The sequence below is a fragment of the Scomber japonicus genome, chromosome 20, assembly GCF_027409825.1.
Source record: "Scomber japonicus isolate fScoJap1 chromosome 20, fScoJap1.pri, whole genome shotgun sequence".
NCBI classification, from domain to species: Eukaryota; Metazoa; Chordata; class Actinopteri; order Scombriformes; family Scombridae; genus Scomber; species Scomber japonicus.
Window position 1 is genome coordinate 15,512,189 of NC_070597.1, and position 15,813 is coordinate 15,528,001.

General features: G+C 38.1%; 4 protein-coding genes across 5 annotated transcripts; all 4 read right to left on the reverse strand.

The window, feature by feature from the left end:
• Positions 1 to 851: 851 nt before the first annotated feature.
• On the reverse strand, positions 852 to 5,154 carry LOC128381388 (sesquipedalian-1-like). Its single transcript, XM_053341400.1, has 4 exons — positions 5,132 to 5,154; positions 3,613 to 3,721; positions 2,731 to 3,034; positions 852 to 1,475 (listed from the first exon to the last, which is right to left on the reverse strand). Exons 2-4 carry the CDS (start codon positions 3,691 to 3,693, stop codon positions 1,060 to 1,062), a joined length of 801 nt encoding a protein of 266 aa, XP_053197375.1. The 5' UTR covers positions 3,694 to 3,721; positions 5,132 to 5,154; the 3' UTR covers positions 852 to 1,059.
• Positions 5,155 to 6,604: 1,450 nt separating this feature from the next.
• LOC128381384 (zinc finger and SCAN domain-containing protein 31-like) lies at positions 6,605 to 9,936 on the reverse strand. Of its 2 annotated transcripts, XM_053341393.1 has the most exons (3): positions 9,726 to 9,936; positions 8,878 to 9,068; positions 6,605 to 8,767 (listed from the first exon to the last, which is right to left on the reverse strand). In XM_053341393.1, the coding sequence occupies exons 2-3, from the start codon at positions 9,065 to 9,067 to the stop codon at positions 7,869 to 7,871; spliced, it is 1,089 nt and encodes a 362-aa protein (XP_053197368.1). In that variant the 5' UTR covers position 9,068; positions 9,726 to 9,936; the 3' UTR covers positions 6,605 to 7,868. The 2 variants fall into 2 exon arrangements, with proteins under 2 accessions (XP_053197368.1, XP_053197367.1); XM_053341392.1 differs by lacking the exon at positions 9,726 to 9,936 and having other exon boundaries at positions 8,878 to 9,297.
• Positions 9,937 to 10,620: 684 nt separating this feature from the next.
• Positions 10,621 to 11,217, reverse strand: LOC128381392 (ras-related protein ced-10-like). The gene has a single exon (XM_053341404.1). It carries the CDS (start codon positions 11,212 to 11,214, stop codon positions 10,642 to 10,644), a length of 573 nt encoding a protein of 190 aa, XP_053197379.1. The 5' UTR covers positions 11,215 to 11,217; the 3' UTR covers positions 10,621 to 10,641.
• A 1,413-nt stretch (positions 11,218 to 12,630) lies between these two features.
• LOC128381385 (zinc finger protein 596-like) lies at positions 12,631 to 15,479 on the reverse strand. Its single transcript, XM_053341394.1, has 3 exons — positions 15,270 to 15,479; positions 14,536 to 14,734; positions 12,631 to 14,432 (listed from the first exon to the last, which is right to left on the reverse strand). The coding sequence occupies exons 2-3, from the start codon at positions 14,723 to 14,725 to the stop codon at positions 13,543 to 13,545; spliced, it is 1,080 nt and encodes a 359-aa protein (XP_053197369.1). The 5' UTR covers positions 14,726 to 14,734; positions 15,270 to 15,479; the 3' UTR covers positions 12,631 to 13,542.
• Between the last annotated feature and the right edge of the window lie 334 nt (positions 15,480 to 15,813).

Below are 15,813 nucleotides of genomic sequence, written 5' to 3' on the forward strand. Positions count from 1 at the left end.
TTCAACATACTTCACCCTTCTTGGCCTGCTTTGCCCCCCATACACCTGCCAGTCCTTTTTTACCCAAACACTCACCGACTAGCTTTTAAGAGAAGGTGATTTTTTACTTTAGGGCAGCTGTATATTGAATAATCGGGCAACTGAGTGATAAACAAGATTTGATTACTAATTAACAGGTATGAGTGTCAAACAAGACATTTCAGTAATGATAAAAATGTGTCTATTGTAAGTAGTACAGGTAGGTTTGCAGCCAACTTCACCATTGACACTTTTGATACATAAAATATCAGAAATTAATGAAAAATAGTCTTGCTTTGTACCAAGAGGCTAAAATGCAGATATTCAGTTTACTGTCACATAAGACAAAGAAAGGCAGTAAATACTCACAACTAAGGAGCTAGAAACCATGACTGTTCTGCAGTTTTACTAGAAGAAAATTACTAATATTATGATTTATCAATTATGAAAATGGTTGCTCCTTTATTTTCTCTCCATTGACTAATGGATTAGTTGTTGACAGAAAATGGTCAAGATTTGAAAGTCAGATTTGTGATCTTATTCAATTTATATTTAATCAGATTTACGTTAAGTTAGGGTTTAACTATTTTATGATAGATGTATCATTACTCTTTTACTTTGACATGTAGAAAAACATGTTATATATCTCAAATTATATAAGAATTGCTTTAGTAACAGCACTAGTATAATGCCAAATATCAAATGATACCAGGCAGTTCTGTTGATTAATCATGCCCGTCAACTGTGGTAATGATCAAAGTCTAATGAACCGTTTTCAAAGCTTCATATGGAAAATCACTGGTACTGTAATAAGGAACAAAGGTAAACAGAGCGGGAGATAATAGATCATTTATTAACTCTATGACATGATAAGTAAAAATGGAAACAACATGTTCTTGAAATTATTATCTTAAATATACACAAATATAGACCTTAACAAAAACTGGTACTGTACTGTGGTTCTAATTCTTATTTACATTACAGCTTTACATTACAACTGTGGATAATCAATAACAGGTTTAGACACTGAACTCAAATCATTCATAATCCAAAATCGATCAAGTCTTCCTGAACAGCTAAACCCTCCCATCCCTTTTTTGACCAATCAGCAATCAGTTCCTTTATTTCCTTTCCGAAGTCCTCATGCAATTTACTGAATTCCTCCTTGATACCCACACACACCCCTGACCACTCCCCCATGGGTGGAGCAGGAGTGTTAACCGGCACTACATTTGCATTCCTCTTGGACCACAGTTTGGGTGATCTCTTGCTGGCTGATTTGGATGAAATGGTTGGAGCTAGGAGAGTTGGACTGGATCCCGCTACCACAGCCGGTGCTGTGTATGGAGTTAATGCTTGTGTGGTCAGATTGGCTGCAGGATATCTTGATGCGGGTGTGTGGAAATTTGGCATGGTGAATGTGTTGGTTGGGTTACCAGAGAACTCGCCTAATGCATCTGAGGGAAAAAAGCAAAAAAAAGAGAAATTAGGAAATAACTGAACAGCTGAAGGTACATGAACAGAAACAGAACAGAAAGACTAGAAAATCCATTTGGCAGATTATTTTTACAAACACATCGCACACACATCAGGAGAAATTTGGGTTTAGAGTCTAGGTCTGGGGAACTTTTTCACATGGAAAGGAGTAACCAGTCAAACCACTAACTCTCTGATGAATCGCCAGCCCAATCGACATCTATCGTACCTTCTTTAATTTTGCATAGGATTCATAATGATGTACAGCCACCACATAACAGGTGTCTGGGGGTCAACAGTCTGGTATGATCCCATTCTTTTTATTTAAGTAACTAGTTACTATTCTACTGAAAGTTGGAGGAGAAAAATATTGTCTTTTTTATGTCACGTTTAACATTTAGTGAGCTGTGTCTAATTGCACCACTTGTTGACCTACAGCACTCCGATTTAACACGGCACAACTGACACCAATCTGTGTCTTTCTAAACCTAAAAGAAAGGTTTACAAAGGAAACAGACAGTTTTAAAAGAGGTGGACAACTGTTTTTTGGGGGGGAGGGGCTTAATATGACCGCTACATGACCTCCAGGTACTTTGAGTTTGAGCCACTGTTCTCGAGAAAATGGCTTCAATAGACAAAAGACAATATCCCCATTAAATGTTTGGCATGACACAAAAATAAAACATAACCTAAGACGACATTTAATTATTTTGATTACACATGAATTACTGATTAATATGTGTGGATATGAGGAGATGAATAAAAACAAATACATGTTTAATGTATAAATACTTAAATACTCTTGCTTTGTTGAGTCATTATTAGAGAGGTGCTGAATCAACTGTTTTATTCTATTTTGAGGCTGCACTGTAGTTTGTGTTTTTAAAGTGCATTTTGATACTTTCAAATGTTAAGAGGATAAAATACCTTAAAAGTCTTACACCTTACAATCTAACACAACAGAACCTCAAACCACACATTCAAACACAACAGTATGAATTGGATGAATTAACACCTCTTATATACAGTCTAAAAATGGACTGTCATCAATTTAAGTTATGTACATACTGACAGAGCGCTATGGTGAGATCATATGTGTCATACTATGTACCATGATGTACGTGGTGGATGGCGTGGAGACTGTAAACACTGATGCAATGCAGCTGCTCTCCAGAACAAAGGCAGCTCTCTTTCAGCGACAGATTTAAAAAGCCTCTCCACCTTTCAGCCTCTCACCTCTGTACTTCTTCTCCAGGTCCATCACCAGCAGAGCCAGGTAGTTGTGGTTGGCTGACAGCAGCGCTTTGATCCAGCTCTCCTGATTGGCCTGGTCCTCAGCAGCAAACTTGTACGTTCGCAGTCCTGGATCGCTCCACACCACCGAGAAGGCAAACTGCTCCTCGGACTCGCAGAGCTGGACGGTACAGCCCTCCAGAACAATCACTCCTATGACGTCCCGGTCAGCCGGCCGGTCCTTGTAGAAGAGGAGGTTGCCCTTCAGCACGCACCAGCGCTTCTGATAGGAAGTCTTTATCTCACCCTGTGTGACAATTGTGTCATCTGTGGTTTAGTGACTCGTTTACAAATGGCTCTTTCATTACATTTCTTACACATCTGGTTTGGTGAAATGAGCAGTTTACTGGAAGGCAAAACTGTTACTGAGTGTGGAACTGCCACGATTAGTCAGTAGGGTGAAACTTAATAGACAACTATTTTGATAATAAACTAATTATTTGGATAATTTTTTAAGAAACCATTTCCAAATTCTCTCTCAAATGCCAATATTTTAGTTTATTTCATTAAGTCTGTGATGGTAAACTGAATATATTTGGGTTGTGGACTATTGATAAGGACAATTTGAGGACATTACCTTGGGGTTTGTGAAATCACCATTTTCAAATATTTTAATGACCAAGCAACTAATCAACTGATCGATAATGAAGATAATCATTAGTTGCTGCCCTAGTGTTTCATCAAATTAAAATGCAAAACTTTCAATTACATACAAATATATACAGACCTGGTCATTTACATGTATTATGTTAATTGTTCAAAAGGCAAACACATATTTTCCAATTCCTCTAAAATGTGAATATTGCTTTAATTACAGTGTCTTACCTTTTTGTAGAGGTAACCTTCTTTGTCCACAGGTGAGTCACAGGATTCAAAGTAGGAGACAAGCTTTTCATGAATCTTCATTTCAACATCACAGGCTTCAGCACTAAACCTGCCCAAACCAACACACACACACACACACACACACACACACACACACACACACACACAATGGTGAGCACACAAACAGAAATGTGTCCTACTTCCCCTTTAGTGTCATTAATATGTATGAATGAGAGAGAAGTAACACAGTAACACCAACACTTTACAATAAGCTATGCAAAATTTTGAGTAGTTACCAGAGAACAAATGGGGGAGGAGGCACTAACAAATATCTGTGCATATATCTATGACCACTTCCTTCATGAGTCATTGTCGATTAACTCTGAACAAACTGAGTAGCACAAAATTACTGACTGACAACTCATTTGTTACTAATTACTTAAACATTGGTTACTGTTGTTGTGTACACCCAAATGGTACAAAATAATGAGCAATTGCTAAATAGTCCCTCATTACTTCATTGTTGTGTTATGATTACTTCTCCTTTTTGTGTCACTTTAAATACATAATACTGGGTAAACCATGTGGTCCCTCATTGGCCTACTTCATCTAATGAGAATGTGCCCAGTATGATCGATTAATGGATATACATCATAACCTAATGGATCATTAACGTAGGATCTCCCAATGTGACCCATATCACCATGTCAATAATGATAAGAGTGGGTACAAATACTGTGATAACGATATACCAGCCAGTTTTATTAAATATTTTACAGAAAATATATAGATTTTTTTTTTTTGCAATGACCCCTAAATGTGATTATCAAACACATAAATAAGTAATAGAGGCATAGTCATTAGTCATTTACAGATTATACTAGGTATATAATATACTAGAATCATGATGAAACCCGTCAGTATTAACTAGGCTATCACTCCATTAGGAATTATTACGGAAGTACTTGTTGGCCATTCATCAATTAGGTCGCTCCTGATTAGTTCGAGGTATCATTACCGTAGTTTTCATTTAGTTATGATGTTATTGAAGAACTAGTCCTTAACTAATGGTTTACAAGCAACTTTTAGTTCCTCATTTGTTTCCTGGTAACTACTGAACATACTGTGTCGCTAGTAGTGTCAGCAGTGATATTTAGCGGGCTGAATATTAAACCCACTTCATGTTGTGCCCGTGGGCTAAACCAGCGCGTTTCCGTGTTGCAACAAGGAAATACTCCATATGGCGCATTTAAAAATGTCAAACAGTCCTTTCTACAACTGAAGATAACTCATTTAGTGTCACTTTCTGTTTTTTAGCTGGACACCTTCCAAACTGACGGCCATTAATAACTCGACAGCTGGTTATAAATGCGGTGACAAACATATCTGTCTGTGATGACTGACTGACTCATTATTACATTTCGGTCTTCACGAATAACACGCTTTACTTTAGCACGACTACATCTGAAAGCAGACAATTTAAAAGGATCTCGCATCCACATGGTTATTGTTTACTTACCTTTCCGAAGTGTGCCAATGTGTTCGCGCTTCCTCCCTGTCTGTGTGCTTTAATCACTTCCTGGTAGTTAAGGTGAGGGCAGCTCCACGTCAACAGCACGCTGAACCAGCTTCAACCAACTTCAGCTGCACAATAATGCACCTGAAACCAAAACAGTATGCACACCTTTAACTAGAGTAAAGCAGCAATAACACTGGTGCGGGAAAGTAACTATTTACTAAAGTACTGTGCTTAAGTACAATTTTGAGGTATTTGCACTTTACATGAAAGGAAATATAACTTTCAGATAAATATAGTGGAGAAGAAAGTACAGTATTTTCCTCTGAAATGTAGTAGAGCAGAAATAGTCAAATGGAAATACTCAAATAAGTAACAGTACCTCAAAACTGTACTTAAATACAGTACTTGAGTAAATGTAGCCTACTTGGTTACATGCTTATCAATGTTAAGTTTTCTGTTTTTCATTGGCGGACTGAACAGTTTCAATTCACTAAATAATAACATCTAAAAATAATATATAAATTATGCTTCTCTTTCTTTTTAAAGTGACTTTGCTCAAAAGGACATTTTGGTCATGTGCATTAGAGGTTATGTCACACAGTTAAATAACTATGTAATTGTCATTAACAGCCTATAGATCTGATATATCCTTTCTTTATCTTATATTTTAAAATGAACCAATATAATCAAGGTAGGTTTGGTTTGAGAAGCCGCAAGACACTCTGAAGTTAGGATCTACAGCAGAAAACACAAAACAACCTATTTCCTATATTTATTTATTTCAATCTAGAAAAAAATACATTGTAATGAAAATAGGATATCATGCTTTTTTCCAACCCCATCTCAGTGAAAACAGAGCTCTAGCACAGCAGACATCTCAACATGTTATCGCAATAAAAACACAGGTGTCACTAATGCGGCTAACAGAGGCTCTGTTTGTATTCAAGTGTCCCAGCATGCACAGAGCCAGGACCCTGAAACTGAAGCAGTCGTCACTCATTCCAGTTTTTGCACCTGTGTTTTTCCCACTGTGACATGTCAAAATGTCTTCCATGTATTACTCCCTTGATGCTACCATGTGAACTACGGCTTTAGTTAAAATACTGTTGACAAGCAGTTTTTGGGCTGTAGATGTGTTAAAATCTTCTGCAGTCAGTGGTTGTGTGTTGGCCACTCTGTGAAAATCCATAGCATGTTGTGCGTTAAGTCAGGGGTCTCTTGAGTGCATGTGTTAATTACTTACACATTCTAGCTGTATAATATTACTAAACCCCAAGTAACTCAAGGAGGTAAAGATCACACACACAGCTATAGGAGATGTTTCACTGATTCTCACTTTTGATTCCTTTGTAATTAATTAAGGCATGAGATAAAACACCTGCGACAACTTTAACAAGTCTTTACGGGATGTTGACGAGACTGCTGGAGAACAGTTTGCTTGAATAGTTACTCAATCAAGTCATCTGTATTGATAATAAATTAATTTATTTCTCTTGAGCCACAAAATATCGTAAAATGTTGCAATAAATACATCTGGCAGAAAGCAAGTTTCAGTCATTCAGGAAAATCAGGCAATTTTAATCACAATCATGCTAGTGATATTTAAGAAATATTAATGAGTTTCAATCACTGTCTTTAGCATTCACTTATTAAACACGAGTCATTCTGTACATGGCAAAAGGAAGTGTTACAAGAGGTGAAACACAGTCACAGTACACCAGCTACTGTAAAGTAGAGATGCACCAATATGGCTTTTTATGGCATTTGTCTGTAACCAGTATTTTCCTATTCCATATTATTGATATATAACTGATAATGATCATTTTTTATAGAGTATTTCCATCATTTAGTACTGTACTGTTTCAGGTACTTAAAAAAACAATAATAAAAAAAGGCAATATCCGAAGCAGAGGCTGAGATATTCTAAATTTCAAAAATGCTTTTACTCAATTCAACTCAGCTGCTTATTCTCATAGATCCTCTGTGAGGGATGAAGCTCTATAAGCCTAAAGGTGTGCTAACATGACGTTTCCACACACTCCAAAAAAAGGATGTGATGTGAGTAATAATTAATGAGAGTGATGCAACAGTTTACAGTCTGGCAGTGATCATCTACTAAAACTGGTGATGGAAAAAAATAATACTTAACAATAGTGTTTCTATTGGCTGAAAGAGCACATCCGACAGGATCAAAGTTGAACAAAGGTGAACTCTGACCTGCAAATCCTCTACAGCCTGCTGGACACGGCACCAAATCATGGCAAGGGTGCTTGAATTTGTCCATCAGGTGACTTTCAATAGAAGTGAATGAAGAACGGAGCAAAAACTCATGGATGAAACGTCATGTGACTGCACCTGAAGCTGAGATATCTGACTCTTTGGCTCTTTTCTTAGTGAAATCACACATCTTTCCACAATAAGACACAATCGTGTCAGCAAAACTAATACTGACAGTATGCCTTTGTATTAGTGCATTTCTATCTGTACAGTGCTAGCCTATTTGGTAAGTGATAATCTACTACAGTTTTATTATGGTTGCAAGGACAAAAGGACAAGCATAATTAGCACACAACTGTATACAAACCCGAACCATAAAAAACTCCTCGTAACAATTCTTGATGAGTTACAAGAGACTAGCTTCTTAATATATTCAGTAGCTTATAACTTAAATACCCTGCAACTACTTCTTAAACTTCACAGCGTCATCACAACCTCAGTGAGTCCAGTATAGTGATCTCTACTGCTGCTCGCTCCAAACCTGCTGCAACTGTAACGTCTCTCCGATGTGGACCTTTTGGTGTCTTTTCAGATTCTCCCCCCGACTGAAGCTTTTTCCACACTGGCTGCAGTAGTACGGTTTCTCCCCTGTGTGGACCCTCTTATGTTTTTTCAGATCTCCAGCCTGACTGAAACGCCTCCCGCACTGTACGCAGCCGTACGGCTTCTCGCCTGTGTGACATCGTTGGTGGATTCTCAAGTTACCGACCCTGCTGAACGTCTTTCCACAAACAAGACACACGTGTGAGTCGTCTGTCCTGAAGTGATCCATCCTGATTTTTCTCCCTTCAAAAGCAGTCCTGTTACTTTTGGCATATGAATGCCTCCTCGATATGGTGTGATTTGAGCGGACAAAGACAAGTCCGTAAGGTTCAGCACTAACTTGTGAATTATGGGTTCCATCAGAGTTGTGACGAGAGGAGTTACAGCTTAAATCCACGCAGTCATTGTAACGTTCTTGTAAAGATGGTGGTTCTGATGTCATGCAGTCTGTTGGCTCCACTTCCTTTTTGACAACAGCCAGGTTTATCCCAAGCGTGGAAGTGGAGTGAGAGGTGCACACATTATTTGTGTTGTGAGATGTGTGGACAGTCATTGCTTCCTCAGTAATTTGTTCCTCCTCTTTTGGTTGCTCTTTGCAATGTTCTACTGATGTTTGTGCCAAGTTGCACTCAGCTTGTGATTCAGTGTTACTTTCCAGTTCAGATTTCTGCTTCACATCATGCTCAGGACTGTGGTTGCTTATATGTTTTTGCTCTGTGAGAGCGAGTTCGGAGTTCTGCTGCAGAGAGAGCCCATAATCCTGTTCTTGATTCTCTGGATTCTCTTCAGGAAATTGACCACTTGCAGGTAGAACAGCTGTGAAATTAAGACCAAAAGCAATGAGTGATTTAATCACTTCAACCAGTATGGGATAGTCACCTCATCTGTCATGATAAATACCCCAAGGTAATAACACTTGTACCCACGTGCACTCTCTTTTGATATCTTTTCTTGGAGCTCCTGCAGTCTCCTCTTCAGACTCTCGTTTTCTCTCTGTGTTCTGGCAGTTTTCTCTTGGTACTCTGACACCGTCTCCTTCACCATCTCCAGAACCTCCTGCACTGCCTCAGTTAGCAACTTGGCCACACGGGCATTCAGACGTTCAAGTTTAGACATCCTGAAATAAAACTCATGGTAAGAAATGACTGTGGAAAAGCAGCTGTAGTGATTACATGTGCTAATATGTATATACAAATGTCTGTGAAGACTCTCAGTCGATCAGGTCATGGTTATCCAAGGAGGGTTGAATTGAGGGCAAGTCCAGTTGCCCTCAAATCAACTGTCCAAGGATACACAGATCACAGTTAATCAATAACAGGAATTGCCTGGTACTGTTGTATGGTATTTCTGTGTGGTTACATTACTAGTAAACTAGTAAATCATTCACCCAAAGAATAAAGGCATATTTGAAAGCATGAAAAAAACTAAAAATGAGATAATCTGTAATATTAAGCAAGTGTTTGCTTGTTCTGTTCGTTATTAGACTGAATGGAAAACTGGTTCTGTATATTCATCTCATCTTAGCCTGAACTTTTATAAATGATCTTGGATAATTTATTGGTTTCATAGTTTAGCGTTACAAGTAATCCCAGTGAAATATCACCTAACCCTGCTCACCATTTCTACTGTAAAACAGTGTCATAGTCAACATTAGGCTATATGGTTATAATGAATTCCAAATAAACATATTTCAAAATCAACTTGTGTTAAACTTTCACTTAAGTTTCTTAACCCCAACAGTTAAACCAGTATCAGTAATAAGCATGTTTTGTACCTGCAGACAGCTCGTGAAGCTGTAGCGTGGAGAGCTAATGTTAGCTTACGTTAGCTAACAGCTACGTTAACTATCTGCGTACGTAATCGTTTCTCTTCCTTTAAACATCTCAGACACGCGGTCACCGAGTTAACAAAACGTTTGCCTTCTGTAAATTTTGAGCATCTTAACTTGTATATACAACCAAAAAAAGCTGAAAAAACGTTTCAAAGAGCAAGTGATAACGCAACAAAACAATTGAAAACCTCCGGAAGTGGAAGCTGATGTACGTCCGGTGTCAAATGTTTTTCACAATAAGACATTATATTTTAATAATGAATTAATAAATACTTTTCCAGTCTTTGTTTATAATACATTAGAATATCATATAAATCATCAAATAAACTAAACTAAAATAAGAAAAGCTAAAATAAAAAACCTACAGCTTATAAAACCAATATTTAAATTGTTTTCTTTCTCTACTAAATTGGATAGGTATTAAACATTTAAATGATTGTTTGTAACACCGCTTTTGTGTGCACCTGCTGAGCTCTACATGTTTTATTTTGACAAATGCCAGCTCTGAATTTTTATTGGCTAAAATATATAGCAATACCAATAAAATGTTATGAGAACAAAATGCTTTATTAATTTTGCCAAGTCACAACAATAGAGCACAAAAACATAGTGATGAGCAAACTAAAATGGCCTACTAAACATGTTAGTAAAAATATATCACAAATGCGACTGTAAAATGGTGAGGTCTGTTACATATTAATATAAAGTGGGATACTTCTGTGGCATTCACTTGTAAGTAACCTAAAGCACAAACATAGTCACTCACTTGTACACATGCACATGCAGAATCACAGATGTACAGAAATGCACATGCAAAGATTATGTTAATTCCCTTAAATCTAAACCTAAAAACATTAACTCACAACAGTGCACATGGTTTCTTGGTGGTGGTTGAATGACTGATAGAAGCACGCACTGCCTCATCAAACACCTCATCCAGTCTATCCTGGTTGATTGAAGCACACTCAAGGTATTTAACAGCCTTTATCTGTCTGGCCATGGTTGTTCCCTGCTGCTGGTCGACAGTGGTTAGATTCTGCTCTCTCAGTTTTTCCATGACCTCCTGATCATCACGTAGGTCACTCTTAGTTCCCACAAGGAGAATAGGCACATTAGGGCAATAGTGTTTAACCTCTGGGAGCCACTTGAGCTTGACATTCTCAAAGGATGATGGGCTAGCAATGGAGAAGCAGATGATGATGACAGTGACTTGGTTATAGCAGAGGGGGCGTATACGGTCATATTCCTCTCTGCCAGCGGTGTCCGAAAGGTCTAGGCTGACAGTCTGGCCATCTACATTGATCTGGGTACTGTATGTGTCATGGAAACCTGATATGTAGTCCTTAGGGAAGCTCTTCTTGATGTAGGTGTAGAGTAGATAGGTCTTTCCTACTGCACTGTCACCCACCACCACACACCTTACATGCCGCATTTCCATAATATCCTCTTTCCGGAAATTCCTGAAACAAGCAAAAAACTTAATGAATAACCATAACACTGATGTTTTGGATGCAGTGACTTTTGTTCTTGCTTTTGAATATATGAACCAATTCCAAAGTACAAACTTAAATTGTTCTGCGTATCCATTGCAAATGATGGTTTGACCCTTCCCAATTATTTCACACTCAATAATAATAATAAATAGAATGAAACTTACCTTTTAGATATGGTATATGTAGTGTTCGTGCTGGTATGTCATCAGTGGCATACTGTGTAAATGAGATACCTTCTAAAACCCTTCTATGTATGTAGGTGGTCCTTTGAAGTCTGCATCAAGTTTCAACATATCATATCCGGTCGGGGAGGAAAGGGAAGTTGGAAAATTTGGAATTGAGAAACACAGTACTGTCAAAGTGTTGCAAAAGATGTTTTGCGATCCTGACGGTAATGCTGCAATATTCTTCACCTTGTCTGACGAGGCTGGGAACAGTTATTGCTCAAAGATGGTGGAGTATTGATCTCACATCTCTGTTTTTTTTTCATTCAAATGTGATATCTATATTCTAGTGATGCAACCAAATATGGAGGGATGGTGGTAGTTTTTAAAACATACATTGACTGCCCACAGGGAGGCACTGTGATAGCAGGTCAAAAATAGAAAGCTGATAACTACTTGTGCACACTGCTGCTGAAATTTGGTGCTCCAAAGGCCAGTCTAATCTTGGGAGTGAGAGATCTTGTAAAGCTACATACTATACTTAGACCTGCATTTTTGTACAGGGTGTGTTTTTTTATATATCCACTGTAAAAACAAAAACATTAAAAAGTACAGTCTAGACCTGCTCTATGTGAAAAGTGCCTTGAGATAACTTTTGTTGTGATTTGGCACTGTATAAATTAAATTCAATTGAATTGTTTCTTCCTGACTTCAGCTGGCCTTGTCAACAAGATGCAGAATCTATCCTCTCCATTGACACTACATGTTTCATTAACATCTGTGAACCCATCACATCTAATATGGTGAGTTACATTAACACAATTCTGTATTAATTACTATTTGCACTATTTTATATTTATTATATTTATATTTAACCTCTACTAGCGCCTTTCAGTTCAGAATATTTTTTTATTTTATATTCATGATTACTTGATTTGTGGTTCTTGTACTTTCTCTTAACTTATATTAATATACTTATGTTTGTATACGCTGATTGTTAAGCACCACAACACCAAGGCAAATTTCTTCTGTGTAAACCTTTATGACAATAAAAGGCGTTTCTGATTTTTAAATTGTAAATTTTCTTTTATAATTTTTATACATTCTTTGCAGATCCCTGCTACTCTCAAGTCACTCAATCCACACTCACACCAAACACTACAGAGGCTTCTTAAAAGGACCAGAGACACATTTTGGGTCATTTCATCAGTCACAACAAATTGATGCACTTTTAATGATTCATGCCCTGAAGTTCTACCCAGCAACTTTTTGATGATACAATCATTGATTTTGGTTTGAGGAATCAGTTTATACATGATCGATGTATAGTAATCTTGCAGGCAAAGCAGAACAATTTACCATACAGAAGTACCAAACACATTTATTCAATCTGTAAATTTTCATGTGCATATCCACAGTAGATGCGCACCACAGCAAACACAATCTCTGAAAGACTGACAGGCAATAGTAAGAATGGGAAATTTCAAATTGTGCTCAAGACTTTGAAAGCTGACATGTGCTCTAAGTTTCCTGTTTTGATAAAAAAGGCACATTTAGTTTTCCATGTGACACTCTGCAGCTGCATCATTTTTTAAATAGGGTTGCAATATGGACTGTACTTATATAGCACCTTTCTAGTCTTTACAACCACTCAAAGCGTTATACATTACATGTCATTCACTCATTCACACACATTCATACACTGATGGCAGGAGCTACCACGCAGGGTGCCAACCTGCTCATCAGGAGGAAGTTAATCATTCACAGTTACAATCATACACAGTTAATCATTCATACACCATTGGCACAACAACGGGAGCAATTTGGGGTTAAGTGTCTTGCCCAAGGACACATCGACATGTGGACTGGAAGAGCCGGGAATCGAACCGCCAATCGTCCAATTGGAGGACAACCGCTCTACCTCCTGAGCCACAGCTGCCCTAAAACAATACGCCCCACTGACACTGAGGATAAAATTGACTTTACTTGAGACTCCAAATACTTCAATTTGTAGCTCATAGCCATTTTCAGTGTTCATTCCTAAATACAAATAACAACAATTGAAAAATGATGGATACATCAGCTACTGAAAACACAGCTGACTCACAGATGAGTCTGCTGGTGTTTTTTCATGTTACTTGAGTGACTGAAACTTTTGCCACAATGACTGCAGCCGAATGGCTTCTCTCCTGTATGGTAGCGCAGGTGCACCGTCAGGTAGCCCGACTGGCTGAAGCGCTTCCCGCACACGGAGCAGCAGTAAGGCTTCTCTCCCGTGTGGACCCGGTTATGTTTCTTGTAGTCGCCTGCGTGCCTGAAGGTGCGACCACACAGAGAGCAGCAGTAGTGTTTTCTTGCGTTCTTCTCAAATGTATTTGAGTCTGAACCACACGCTTTCATGTTTGTTGGAGTGGTGTGTTGTTTTACTGCTCCAGCACTGTTTGCTTTGTTGTATCTTTGAGACAGTGGCTCTGTGCCATTTTGGTCCAGACAGAAACCATCTGGCTCAATATGGAGCCCTGTATTGGCTTCAGGAGGTTCTGGGTTTATCCTGCTGAAGGATGTAATGCCTCTAGTAGCATCATCATGAAAGTAATTTGTGGTGTGCATGGCGACTTCATTTGATGTAGATTCTACTTTAATTTTATCATGTTCAGTTATTGTAACCGCAATTATGGGGTCTTCTTGGTTTGAAATGGGTGTTGACAGTCTATGATCAGCCTCAGTTTTAAGAGTCTTTGAGTTGTGTAAATAATCCTCATCCACTAGTAGTCCTGTTGTACACTTAGGAGAGAGACAAGGGGTAGCTAATGGTATGATGGATGTCTCACAGTCCAGGTCTTCATATGGATTTGAGGGACAAATTACTGGAATATCCTTATCAGAGGGGGCGAGTTCAATAACCTCTTCCAGCTCCTCGCTCTGTTTCTGCTTTGTGGGATGCAATTCCTCCTTGACTGGCTGGGATGAAGAGGGAATTTGTGGCACAATTCCTGAAAGACAACAAAGAGACAAATAGAATCAACTGTTGCATCAATCTGCTAGAAAACAAGACTTGTCTTGTCTTGGTAAGTACAAGTGGTATTATTATCTTACCATTGCTATCCAGTTGTATCTTCTCTTGGAGTTCAAGCAGTCTCCTCTTCAAACTCTGGTTCTCCCTCTGGGTTCGGGCAGTTTTCTCCTGGTACTCCGACACTGTCTCCTTCACCACCTCCAGAACCTCCTGCACTGCTTTAAACAGCAGTTTTTCCACTCGGACATTCAGACGATCAATTTTGGTCATTTTTATGGACTGAAAAGACTAAACAGAGCCTTGGTTTAGATCAGGTATGGCTACAACAGGCAATTATTTTCACTTTCGATTTTCTCAATTAATCATGTAGTCTATGAAATGTTAAAAATGTGAAAACATTGCGTTAAACAATTCTCAATGGTCATGATGTCTTCAATTTGCCTGAACTAACATTTCTAGACCTTCAGATATGGAATTTGGAATGGAAACAAATTGTCACATTTAAGAAAATGGAATCATTGTTTAAAGAAATTACTGAAACGATTGATCATTGTAGAAATAGCAGATTAATCAATTTTATAATTCATAGATTTTTGTGCAGAGGCATCATGCTTTCCAATAGCCTATTATTAACATCTACACCATTCGATCATTTGTATTATAGCATATAGTTACTATCAACATACTACTGCAATAATAAACCATTTAGAAAGTAAAGATCACCATCTCAGTTTTAACCAGACAAACAGGCTCGACCAGATTATTGTAAATACATTTCACTTCTCAATAAAAGGAAAAACAGCATACCTTAAACTTGTTAGGTGTCGCATTATTCGATGAATCCCAGATTATGTAATGGTGTTCCCAACAGAAACGCTCATTGTCACTTTGTTTCTGCAGATAATCGCAATTATGTAGCAGAATCGTTTCTCATGACACGGATACGATAAACCAGATGTTCATTTGGCAGTTGTGGTAAAGCGGTTTTCTGTGATCCACGGGTTCCGAGTTCAGAAACGGTTAAAAGGAGTAATTGACACCCTAATAGATGTGGTTACTATTGTGTGCAAGACATAGACTTTACCCCCATCGCACCATAATCCCCTTCCTGTGTCTTCAAGGCGGCTGCCATCCAGCGTTATATACGTTGTTGCCATCTAGTGGTGCATATGAAAACAGCACCTGAAATAAGACTAATCTCTTTACAAATAAGGATAGATTTACTCATCCACTGCTTATCAGGTGTACATCTTTCAGTTTTGTATTCCTTACAGTTGTATTTATATATCCTGAAGTGAAAACATTTCTAAATGATTCCTTTCTCTTTCGATGGGTTTCAATTGTCAAGTCAGTCACAT

Excerpts from the sequence above, each read along its gene's own strand:
- LOC128381388 (XM_053341400.1), bottom strand. The coding sequence starts at position 3,693 with ATGAAGATTCATGAAAAGCTTGTCTCCTACTTTGAATCCTGTGACTCA. Across the intron at positions 3,035-3,612 it reads AAGGTTACCTCTACAAAAAG|GGTGAGATAAAGACTTCCTA; the intron begins GTAAGACACTGT and ends ATTGTCACACAG. Across the intron at positions 1,476-2,730 it reads CCTGGAGAAGAAGTACAGAG|ATGCATTAGGCGAGTTCTCT; the intron begins GTGAGAGGCTGA and ends TTTTTCCCTCAG.
- LOC128381384 (XM_053341393.1), bottom strand. The coding sequence starts at position 9,067 with ATGTCTAAACTTGAACGTCTGAATGCCCGTGTGGCCAAGTTGCTAACT. Across the intron at positions 8,768-8,877 it reads GATATCAAAAGAGAGTGCAC|CTGTTCTACCTGCAAGTGGT; the intron begins GTGGGTACAAGT and ends TTAATTTCACAG.
- LOC128381392 (XM_053341404.1), bottom strand. The coding sequence starts at position 11,214 with ATGCGGCATGTAAGGTGTGTGGTGGTGGGTGACAGTGCAGTAGGAAAG.
- LOC128381385 (XM_053341394.1), bottom strand. The coding sequence starts at position 14,725 with ATGACCAAAATTGATCGTCTGAATGTCCGAGTGGAAAAACTGCTGTTT. Across the intron at positions 14,433-14,535 it reads GATACAACTGGATAGCAATG|GAATTGTGCCACAAATTCCC; the intron begins GTAAGATAATAA and ends GTTGTCTTTCAG.